Here is a 12,767-nt window from a genome sequence, read left to right as displayed (position 1 = left end):
TCTATGTTCAAATCCCAGACTCATTTTTTACTAGTAGTTTAACTTTGGGAAGTTTTTCAGCCTCTCTGTGTCTCTGCCTCAGTTCCTCACCTATAAACGCTCATAAATTTGTGAGGATGATAGATATTCCATGTAAAGCTTCTCGCATGGTCAGAGTGAATGACCAGTAAGTCACTACCTTTTGTTTACTTAGCAGATTAAAAACCTGGCTAGACAGCTTGATGATATTCTCTTCCTCTCCAGAATGGTGGTGGTGTGCTTGGGTTCTATGGTATATATACACACTAGGAAGATGTCCCTTTTCTGAAGACACCCTCAGTGAATATTCTAGAGTTCCGTGGTGCTGAAATATCTTGCAGGGAAAAACCTGGTGGTTAAGTAGACCTTATGATTGTAATTTCAAGTAGTGATAAATATAAGTGCTGAGCATATTTAATCTCATTATATCAGGTAAGGCACCTCTCAGGACTTGCAGCTCCCTTAACAACTAGATATTAAAAAGGCAATCAAACTCAGTGTTTCCTAAGGCACAAATCAAGTCAGGGTACATTCCTTTGTAAAAATGTGAAACAATAAATATAAGTGCTAAAATGCAGAGGGTTTCTGGAATGGTTATATTTTTCTTGACCAAATCTCCCACCTACAGACAGCAATTTAATCATTTAGACAAATCTTCCTCAATTTAAATTAGAAAGCCACACAAGGCCTGGAGCAAGATAAACAGGTCCACAAATTAGAGAGTGTTGCTAGAAGGAAACCTCATAGCAATCTCCCTTAACTGCAATTACTAGCTGGGTTTTGCAAAGAATGCAGATTTATCTGTGAAAACTAATGTCCTTAGGCTAATACCCCTTATTTTGGTCTGGGACTCTGGAATGATAATACTCATGTTTGTAATTACCCTTGCTAAGCTTAAGAACCATGGGAAAGCCACTTTCATGTGACATTTGTGACCTTTTTTCTGCAGTAAGTTTTGGCATGGGCATGTCTTTGTTTGCCTATTTACAGTTCAAGTGAATTTCAAAGACTGTGAATTTGGAAGCTCTGGCTTTAGCCTTGAAATTCCACATTTCTGCTCTTTCCAGACTTCCTTACCCTACTGGACAGCCTAGTAGCTATCTCCATAACAAAGCAGGGCCTCTCCCGGCTGGTAAACCTACCCAGTGATTCTGCCCCTCAGGGGCGTGGCAGTACTATTTCCTGGAGCAATCTCACGGGGTGGTTCCACTTTGCATTTGCACTCAATTACTTTATTTGCTGCCTCCTTTGTAGCTGCCAGACCGGCTTCTGCTGTTGCTCAGGTAACTCCCATCTCTCCCTGGCACCACTATAGGCAGAGGTGGTTGATAAAAGGCTTCTAACGTGTGCCTGCCTGCCTGCTTTCCTGCCCCTTTCTTTCATGATCTCTCTCTGTTTGTTCCTTAGGGAGAGCATCTGGGGAGTACCTTGGTGACCACTGAGAAGATGATGAGCTCAAACTATTGGAGTGAGATGAGCAGCAGCAGCTGTGGGACTCAGCAATCCCCAGAAGTGCTGCAGTGCCAGCCCCAGCATTACCGCTGCTACCATCAGTCAAGCCAAGCCCAGCAGCCTCCAGAAAAAAATGTAGTTTATGAGCGAGTGAGGACCTACAGTGGGCCCATGAACAAGGTGGTTGAGGCCTTGGACCCCATCGGCTCACGGGAAGTGTGCTCCCCTCTCAAAACTGCCTCCTCCTACCAAAGCTTGCTTTGGAGTGACCGTTCCCAGGTACCACAAAGACAGCTATGCCAGAAAGGGGAAATCTTTGTTGCCTTTGTTTGCTTTTGAACCTCATTTCTTTTCTTTCTGCTTCTCTGGCTCTGTTCTACAGGATATTATCTCTTGGATTGCAGCTATATACGCAATGTACGGTCACCCAAATTCCATCTCTTGGCTGTTCTTTCATTTACTAGTTCTTGTAGCCATTTGTTTATCAGTTCCAGTGATTTTCATAATCTAACTAGAGCATAGGATGGTTCATTTTTTGTTGAATTAGATTGGAATATATGACCTGAGGTATTCTTTTGCTCCTACCACAAAGCAATCCTCAACTAGAATACCGTCATTTTTATAAAATAGGTTCCCACTGATTCACTTCATATCAAAAGTAAACAGGTTTTTTTGTATCAAATATGGTGGTGCAGGGGCAATGGCATGTATGGAGTGATGAGCAATTATTTGTTTAGCAAATAGTATGCTACTCCAGGATAAGTGACAGGCACAATGTCTATTTCAATTGTCATATGTGTTTCATCTTTTGAAAATGATGCATTTGTTCTTGTATAGTCAAGGTGGATAATTTATGAATATTAGTAGAAGGAATATTGAAAGAGTGAATATAAGATTGAAGAAGGCAAGATGTAAGCAATTGTTACATGAAAGCTAAAAATGGTGGAAGTCTAAGACACCCTTTAAAATGAAACAAATTTGTTTTTAAAGGGGTTAGTTTAACATAAGTATCTGTGTTAATAAACTTGCCAATGAATATGAAAGAACACTGTAAGACAATATAAAATTAACAGCTCTATGTCTGTGTTCATCTTTGACTCTCTTTATATTAAATTTGCATGTCTTTAAGCTTTCTGGAAACTTCAGTCCAAACTAAAATTATGTTTCAAGATACAAGTAGTACTGTGAAAAGCTCAAAAAGCAACCATCGGGATGATATCCTATGTTGCATTGTTATGCTGATCTGGAATAAAATGGATTATTTTTCCCAAAACAATAATTTTAATTAGGATATGAGGCAACATTTCTAAAGTATATAATGAAACTATTTAAAAAAGACGTTTTAAAAGATATAGGTAACCCAACAACTATAAAGGCCACAATTTTCCTGTTTTATTTCATTCCTACCTTAATTTGAGGGAAAAATATGAAGAAAAACCCAGTATTCACTGTCAGTAATTTCCTATTTGAAAAAAACTCCACCTGCATTGAAGTCAAAGGGAAGAAAAATAAAAGGTCAAAACTACTAGTTTGTGATAATAATAGTGCAAATGTACATTCGAGTATTCAGTGATGTTAATGAACAACAAAGTGGGTGTCACCTATGTTCCTGAGTAGCCCCAAAACAATGGGGAAGTTGAAACAACAGTTACCATTATCATACGAATGCTAAAATCACCCTATCTGGCATAGTTATTTAAATACATTAACCTCTTTTCTTATCAACTTCCTAGTAAAAGAAAAATAAATAGATAAAAATTTAAAAAGCTTACATTTGGCAAATTATAAACATTGACCACAGAACAACTTTTAGGGTCACACTTTATTGCATACTCCATGGTTCAACTTTCCTTTTTAATATTCTTGGGACCAAGCTGGTTGAGTTTTTTACGAGACTCACCTTTCTATCTGATATTTGCTAAGTGATCCTCACAAGACTAGCTCTATCCTGAAATGTAGTTCCCCAAAGGAGTTTATAAAGAGCCATAGGGACAGAAAGTATGGCCTCAGAAACAGGGAAAATAAATTGGAATGGAGGGTGTTGTGAAGTCTGAAGTGATTTATAATTGAAAAGAAAGAAAAGGGCTGGGTAAGGAAGAGGGAGGTGAACTTCTAGATATGTGGTAAAGGAAAAAAAAATAAGAATCTTCATTCTCTCAGTGAAATTAGAAAGAAAATTTGACTATAAAATTTCAAACTGAGTTCGATATCAAAGGGCATTCATAAATCCACTAAAAGATAATTTGGCAAGAAAGCTTTTAGATAGCTGCCACAAAGAATGTGACTAGAAAACTATTATTCTATTATTTTATTTCTTTTCTCCCTGTTTAGTGGCAGGATGGCATTATATAAAGTAGGACCTAAAATTGATCTGAAATTACCTTCATGTTAACAAAATGGGTAAGATGTAGTGGCAGCTTTATTATATACCATGCCAAGCACAAGCAAGCAGTACACATTACTTAAAACACTTTTTGTTTTATGCTTTAAAATTCTCTCCTTAATATGCCATGTTTCAATGACATTTTGAGGTGGTATATAGCAATTATTCTGATGCTAAAGTTTGTGACCATGGCAGCTAGGAAGATAAGTATTATAATCAATTGCTAGTTATCATGAATTCAATTAAACTTTTACTTGAATTGTTTTTAGCATTTTTCTGTTTGGATGATAGTAAAAGAATTCCTAAGATTAAAAAAATATATAATTGCCAGTAGTAAAATATGTTCCCTTTGAGAAACCGAAATTGATGTCACTCTACTTTGCTTCCTGAATCTTAATTTTCGCTTATGTAGTAGACATTTTGGATTTAACCAAATGCTTTTTGCAGCACTTTAGTATTTTCTATTTCTGGCTTTTTGGCCCACGTTTTTCCTTTTTTGCTTTCTTGTGCACTAAAATAGTGCTTATAGACATAAACATATTTTAAATTTCTCCAGATATAATGTTGCTTTGCTTCTTGTCTAAAATTTGTCAGATATATTTTATGATTCCCTCAGTTATTATTTTGTCTGACTGATAAAGTGTTTCTCAGAGAAAACTGACTATAGAAACCAGGTATGGTGAAATTGTCTAAACTGATGGTAGAATTAAAATTACTAAGTTTATCCATATGAACAGGAAAAATCAAAAGCAGGTGTAATCAAGGTCATATGTGCATTTTAGAACTGAATATAGTCTTGTAAATAAATGGAATTCTAGAAACTACATGAAACTAAAGAAAACAAAAACCTTATGGCTCAACCTTTTAAAAGGCCTAAATATTAAACAACCATCATTAACTCAGAATGAAACACTGCCTCAGATGAACAACATTGATGTTAATATGCATTGAACATATGTATTTCTCTTCCATTAATTTTAGCTTTTTATGAAGTTCAAGATATTTTCCACATATACAGAGGAGTTCTGTTGTGAGAGAGAGAAATTGATCAAAATAAAATACTTTTAATACCAGGCATTAATTGAACACATATTTATTAAGTGCCTATTATATAAGAAGCACCATGATTATCTGGATAAATACCATTTGCTTATCCAGGGAGAGTTCATATTGAGGACAGATATATACGATCTGATCTGTAGGTGTCCTATATGCTTAGATTTCATTTTAAAATATAATTTTGTGCTTTTGCCATCAATATTTTATTGAATAAAACATTTTGGTGCAAGAAGGGATCTCTTAGAGATTGTGTTTTATGGATTACCATTTTTTTAAATTTGAAACTTGCAACCAAATTTAGCTCCAGAAAGCAGCCCAGGGGAGAATGTGAGTGAATTTATGAATGGCCTCTGCTCTCAATAATTACCCAGCTTGGGCTTTTCTTTGTTTACATGACTTTTTTCCTTTTTCTTTGGTTACAGAGATAGTGGATAGTTCCCTTACTGTGCCAGGATTTATATACACTATCATAAAATTTTCCTGTTCTGTGGGGATGGGTGTGTTGCTTTGGAAAATTGTTGTTCAAAGGAGGGGTCACTAAAGTGAACGATTATTCAGGGAAGTAGCTTGCCTGAGAAAGCAATGAGGTTAAAGGATAAAGAGGCCCAGTTTTCAGCTTTGGTCATCCCTTTTGTACTTACAATTAAATGAAGCTATAGAAATTGAGTGCAAGTAATTGCTGGGTGAAAATGCCCTTGCCAATTGTCTCTTGTTTAAGGGAGGTCTGATAAATTGCTAGGCCTGTTTTGAGTCAGTGGCACTCATGAGCTATCATTTTGTGTGTGTGTGTGTGTGTGTGTGTGTGTGTGTGTGTGTGTGTGAGAGAGAGAGAGAGAGAGAGAGAGAGAGAGAGAGAGAAAGGTGGTGGGGGCAAAGGGGAGGGAGGTGAACTTTTCCTTTAACTGTTGTTTTTTTTCTTGACAATTCTTGGTAAAATAACTGCAAGTTTGCCATGCTCTTAAACCCTACTTAAAAGTGAAAACCTTTCTAAACAGGTGTATTTGAGCTAACTTTTTCTTCACAACAGCAGCTATCTTAATAGCCATCCTTTTTTGGCTTCCAATGGAACGTATGTACTTTCAGTTTTTAAAGTCAAAAAGCATGCGCTACAAAGGGACTGTATACTTTATTTTCTCTCCTAGTTGCCTTCAAGAAAAGAAAGAATCCAGGAATGGGTCTCTTAAATGAGGGATTTTCCTTGGAGGGAAGGGATGAGTGGAAGGATTTCTATTACTATTACATTCTATTGCTTTCTTTACATGAGAACAGAATCACACATTTTATCCTAAATTAAGGAAGTGTTTGTTTCATATAAACAGAGGTCATTATAATTTACATGTTTCTTCCTGTACAAAGTTCAGAACAGCATCTCAACAATAACCTAAGGCAAGTGTTTAACCATGTTACTGTCTTTGACAGGTTCTAACAAAAGCATCTCCCAAACTATTCTGAAAATTTATTTAAATGGCCTATTTAAATGGCCGTTTGCCTTGGCAAATTCTGCCAGCATAAATTTCAGGTGGTTTTTAAAGATTCTGCCTCTTTTGAAACTATTCAGCCTAGCCTTTTCCTAAGTCACTATTATTACTTTCAGTGATTCTCATAGTCATTAAAACTGACAGGAGCGTATAGAAGGCTCCCATGGTTTTCCTTCTTGGAACATTATATTATGTATTAGTTTTTAAGTAAAGTTTTAAAATTCAAATTAGGCAACATGAAAGAGTGCCATGTTTATTTCAACAAGATTCCAAATATTTAAAGAACAAAGTCCTGTACTATGCATGTAATCTTTTCTATTACCTAATTCTCGTTCACAGCAGTCTTGCTGTCTCTCCTTTACATACTGCACCAAGGTCTTGAACTCTTTGATCAGAGCTATCAATAGGAAAATGAAAGCCAATAGGTATTGACTGAAAATGTTCATATTATGTAGAGCCTAAAGATCAGTCACAGAGAACATTGTGTGGAGAAAGTGCCCATGCAAATGAATCTATGTGTAGTGTCCCAGAGAGAACTACAAATAATAAATGTGCATTGATGAGGTAGACTTGGGGAGAACTGAACTATGAAACAGTCAAGTGTAGTGGCTAATAGTGTAAGCTTAGGTTTTAAACTTCTTTGGTTTAATTCCTGGTTCAGGGACTTGCTAGCTATATGCTTCAGTTGCCTCATCTATAAAATGGGGCGATAATAACACCTAAGTCATAGGATTGTTATTAGAGTCAAATGCGATAATATATGGTGAAAAATACACAGCACAGTGCCTGACACATCGTGTTAATGTTGTATTACTCAGAATAAATGACTTGATCTCTCATGACCTAGTGTCCTCATTTGTAAAGTGGGGATAATAATACCTTCCTTCAGAGTTGTAGTGAGTATTGAGATAACATGTGAAGGTGTCCAGCACAGAGTTAGCACTGGATAATTCTTTCTGCTTGTATTATTGATTTATAAAAATATAGCCAACAAAAGCCGATAGCTGCACAAACTACGGTAATAAGCTAAATGAATAGACTATAAAGTAAGGGTTCCTTTGACACTGGGAAGATTAGGTAAACACACATGCTTGAAAGGCTTATTAGGGCTCTACTAGCTAAGACAGACTAACAAGGAAAAGCATTAAAGCAATTTTCTAAAACATGGTGTATGATCAAAAGACTGGAGCAGCAAGAATGTATTTATAATGTTTACTGGCATAAATATCCTTTAGAAAGAGTAATTTGGAAGTTCCCATGCTCTTAGAGTCTTTGAACTTGAACCTCAATATTTGAAATGAAGTTTTTTTTAGTGTGTGTTTTTTTCTTTTTCCTTTTTAAAATGTAGTGATGCTGACATTAAAGCTTGCTTGCAGTCTGCCTCTTACCTAATGCACCTAATGCTTCCTCTACAGCTACACTTCCAGTAGGGTAGTATGCGGTTAATTACATTAACATTTAAATTAATTCAAATCCAATAAAACTAATTATTCAGTTCCTCAGCTGCAATAGCCACATTTTAAGTGCTCAACAGCCACATGTGGCTAGTGACTACTGAACTGTACAGCACAGATACAGGGCATTTCCACCACTGCAGAGAGTTCTACTGGACCCTACAGATCTATATATTCAAGCTACTCATTTACATATAGAACTACCTCTAAGATCATCACAATTCAAAGAAATTCATGGTGATGCAAATGTGCGATCAAAGGGCTACCAAAGTACAGGATCAGCTTTAACAGAAACATAGGAATGAAACAAAAAAGGAAGCCACAAACTTTCAAAGTACAAGTTTAGAATGACAATTTCAGTAGAAGAAGAATTAAATTCATAAAATTTTTTAAAAGAGCTGACTGAAATATTTTTCTGTATGTATGCAGGTATAGTCATCCTTTGCTATCTGAGGAGGATTGATACTTGGACCTCTGCTCCGGATACCAAAATCCACTTATGCTCAAGTATCTTTATTTTGTTGTTAGTTTCTGCTTTATAACAAAGTGAGTCAGTTATACATATAAATATGTTTCCAAATCTCTTCCCTCTTGAGTCTCCCTCCCTCCCATCCTCCCTATCCCACCCATCCAGGTGGTCACAAAGCACCGAGCTGATCTCCCTGTGCTATGCGGCTGCTTCCCACTAGCTATCGACCTTACGTTTGGTAGTGTATATATGTCCATGAATCTCTCTCGCTTTGTCACAGCTTACCCTTCCCCCTCCCCATATCCTCAAGTCCATTCTCCAGTAAGTCTGTGTATTTACTCCTGTCTTACCCCTAGGTTCTTCATGACATTTTTTTTTTCTTAAATTCCATATATATGTGTTAGCATACGGTATTTGTCTTTCTCTTTCTGACTTACTTCACTCTGTATGACAGACTCTAGGTCTATCCACCTCATTACAAATAGCTCAATTTCATTTCTTTTTATGGCTGAGTAATATTCCACTGTATATATGTGCCACATCTTCTTTATCCATTCATCCGATGATGGACACTTAGGTTGTTTCCATCTCCAGGCTATTGTAAATAGAGCTGCAATGAACATTTTGGTACATGACTCTTTTTCAATTATGGTATTCTCAGGGTATATGCCCAGTAGTGGGATTGCTGGGTCATATGGTAGTTCTATTTGTAGTTTTTTAAGGAACCTGCATACTGCTCTCCACAGTGGCTGTATCAATTTACATTCTAACCAACAGTGCAAGATGGTTCCCTTTCCTCCACACCCTCTTCAGCATTTATTGCTAGTAGATTTTTTGATGACGGCCATTCTGACTGGTGTGAGATGATATCTCATTGTAGTTTTGATTTGCATTTCTTTAGTGATTAATGAAGTTGAGCATCTTTCATGTGTTTGTTGGCAGTCTGTATATCTTTGGAGAAATGTCTATTTAGGTCTTCTGCCCATTGGATTAGGTTGTTTGTTTTTTCTGTTATTGAGCTGCATGAGCTGTTTATAAATTTTGGAGATTAATTCTTTGTCAGTTGCTTCATTTGCAAATACTTTCTCCCATTCTGAGGGCTGTCTTTTGGTCTTGTTTATGGTTTCCTTTGCTGTGCAAAAGCTTTGAAGTTTAATTAGGCCTCATTTGTTTATTTTTGTTTTTATTTCCATTTCTCTAGGGGGTGGGTCAAAAAGGATCTTGCTGTGATTTATGTCTTAGAGTGTTCTGCCGATGTTTTCCTCTAAGAGGTTGATAGTTTCTGGCCTTACATTTAGGTCTTTAATCCATTTTGAGCTTATTTCTGTGTACGGTGTTAGGGAGTGATCTAATCTCATACTTTTACATGTACCTGTCCAGTTTTCCCAGCACCACTTATTGAAGAGGCTGTCCTTTATCCACTATACATTCCTGCCTCCTTTATCAAAGATAAGGTGACCATATGTGCGTGGGTTTATCTCTGGGCTTTCTATCTTCTTCCATTGATCTATATTTCTGTTTTTGTGCCAGTACAATACTGTCATGATTACTGTAGCTTTGTAGTATTGTCTGAAGTCAGGGAGACTGATTCCTCCAGTTCCGTTTTTCGTTCTCAACATTGTTTTGGCTATTCGGAGTCTTTTGTGTTTCCATACAAATTGTGAAATTTTTTGTTCTAGTTCTGTGAAAAATGCCAGTGGTAGTTGGATAGGGATTGCATTGAATCTGTAGATTGCTTTGGGTAGTAGAGTCATTTTCACAATGTTGATTCTTCCAATCTAAGAACATGGTATATGTCTCCAACTATTTGTATCATTTTTAATTTCTTTCACAGTGTCTTATAATTTTCTTAATACAGGTCTTTTGTCTCCTTAGGTAGGTTTATTCCTAGATATTTTATTCTTTTTGTTGCAATGGTAAATGGGAGCATTTTCTTGATTTCACTTTCAGATTTTTCATCATTAGTGTATAGGAATGCCAGAGATTTCTGTGCATTAATTTTGTATCCTGCTACTTTACCAAATTCATTGATTAGCTCTAGTAGTTTTCTGGTAGCATGTATAGGATTCTCTATGTATAGTATCATGTCACCTGCAAACAGTGACAGCTTTACTTCTTCTTTTCCGATTTGGATTCCTTTTATTTCCTTTTATTCCCTGATTGCTGTGGATAAAACTTCCAAAACTATGTTGAATAACAGTGGTGAGAGTGGGCAACCTTGTCTTGTTCCTGATCTTAGTGGAAATGCTTTCAGTTTTTCACCATTGAGGACAATGTTGGCTGGAGATTTTCATATATGGCCTTTATTATTCTGAGGAAAGTTCCCTCTATGCCTACTTTCCACAGGGATTTTATCATAAATGGGTGTTGAATTTTGTCAAAAGCTTTCTCTGCATTTATTGAGATGATCATATGGTTTTTCTCCTCCACTTTGTTAATATGGTTTATAACATTGATTGTTTTGCATATATTGAAGAATCCTTGCATTCCTGGAATAAACCTCACTTGATCATGGTGTATGATCCTTTTAATCTGCTGTTGGATTCTGTTTGCTAGTATTTTGTTGAGGATTTTTGCATCTATGTTCATCAGTGATATTGACTTGTAGTTTTCTTTCTCTGTGACATCCTTGTCTGGGTTTGGTATCAGGGTGATGGTGGCCTCGTAGAATGAGTTTGGGAGTGTTCCTCCCTCTGCTATATTTTGGAAGAGTTTGAGAAAGGTAGTTGTTAGCTCTTCTCTAAGTATTTGATAGAATTAGCCTGTGAAGCCATCTAATCCTGGGCTTTTTGTTTGTTGGAAGATTTTTAATCACAGTTTCAATTTCAGTGCTTGTGATCGGTCTGTTCATATTTTCTATTTCTTCCTGATTCAGTCTTGGCAGGTTGTGCATTTCTAAGAATTTGTCCATTTTTTCCAGGTTGTCCATTTTATTGGCATAGAATTGCTTGTAGCAATCTCTCATGATGTTTTGTATTTCTGCAGTGTCAGTTGTTACTTCTTCTTTTTCATTTCTAATGCTATTGATTTGAGTCTTCTCCCTTTTTTTCATGAGGAGTCTGGCTAATGGTTTATCAGTTTTGTTTATCTTCCAAGTACCAGCATTTAGTTTTGTTGATCTTTGCTGTCATTTCCTTCATTTCTTGTTCATTTATTTCTGATCTTATTTTTATGATTTCTTTCCTTCAGCTAACTTTGGGGTTTTTTTGTTCTTCTTTCTCTAATTGCTTTAGGTGCAATGTTAGGTTGTTTATTTGAGTTGTTTCCTGTTTCTTAAGGTAAGATTGCATTGCTATAAACTTCCCTCTTAGAACTTCTTTTGCTGCATCACATAGATTTGGGGTCATCGTGTCTCCATTTTCATTTGTTTCTAGGTATTTGTTTATTTCCTTTTTGATTTCTTCAGTGACCACTTTGTTATTAAGTAGTGTATTGTTTAGCCTCCATGTGTTTGTATTTTTTTACAGATCTTTTCCTTTAATTGATATCTAGTCTCTTAGCTTTGCTGTTGGAAATGATATTTGAAACAATTTCAATTTTCTTAAATTTACCAAGGGTTGACTTGTGAGCCAAGATATGATCTATCCTGGAGAATGCTCCGTGAGCACTTGAGAAAATGTGTATTCTGTTTTTTTTGGATGGTATAACCTATAAATATCAATTAAGTCCATCTTGTTTAATGTATCATTTAAAGCTTGTGTTTCATTATTTATTTTCATTTTGGATGATCTGTCCATTGGTGAAAGTGGGGTGTTAAAGTCCCCTACTATGGATGTGTTCCTGCCGATTTGCCCTTTTATGGCTGTTAGTATTTGCCTTATGTATTGAGGTGCTCCTGTGTTGGGTGCATAAATATTTACAATTGTTATATCTTCTTGGATCGATCCCTTGATCATTATGTAGTGTCCTACGTTGTCTCTTCTAATAGTCTTTATTTTAAAGCCTTTTTTGTCTGATATGAGAATTGCTACTCCAGCTTTCTTTGGTTTCCAGTTTCATGAAATATCTTTTTCCATCCCCTTACTTTCAGTCTGTATGTGTCTCTAGGTCTGAAGTTAGTCCCTTGTAGACAGCATATATATGGTCTCGTTTTTGTATCCATTCAGCCGATCCTGTCTTTTGCTGGGAGCATTTAGTCCACTTACATTTAAGGTAATTATCAGTATGTATGTTCCTATTCCCATTTTCCTAATTTTTTTGGGTTCATTATTGTAGCTCTTTTCCTTGTCTTGTGTTTCTTGCCTAGAGAAGTTTCTTTAGCAGTTGTTGTAAAGCTGGTTTGGTGGTGCTGAACTCTCAACATTTGCTTGTCTGTAAAGGTTTTAATTTCACCATCAAATCTGAATGAGATCCTTGCTATGTAGAGTAATCTTGGTTGCAGGTTCTTCTCCTTCATCACTTTAAATATGTCCTGCCAGTCCCTTCTGGCTTGCAGAGTTTCTGCTGAAAGATCA

General features: G+C 36.3%; 1 protein-coding gene across 1 annotated transcript in view; it reads left to right on the top strand.

Moving 5' to 3' along the window:
• Positions 1-1,464: 1,464 nt before the first annotated feature.
• The window catches only part of POF1B (POF1B actin binding protein), a 115,444-nt gene continuing 104,141 nt past the window's right edge, over positions 1,465-12,767 (top strand). Inside the window, 1 exon segment of the mRNA XM_065900207.1 lies at positions 1,465-1,749. Coding sequence (XP_065756279.1) covers positions 1,465-1,749 — 285 coding nt within the window.

Source organism: Phocoena phocoena, chromosome X, assembly GCF_963924675.1.
Source record: "Phocoena phocoena chromosome X, mPhoPho1.1, whole genome shotgun sequence".
NCBI lineage: Eukaryota > Metazoa > Chordata > Mammalia > Artiodactyla > Phocoenidae > Phocoena > Phocoena phocoena.
This window is presented reverse-complemented; position numbering and strand designations above follow the sequence as displayed.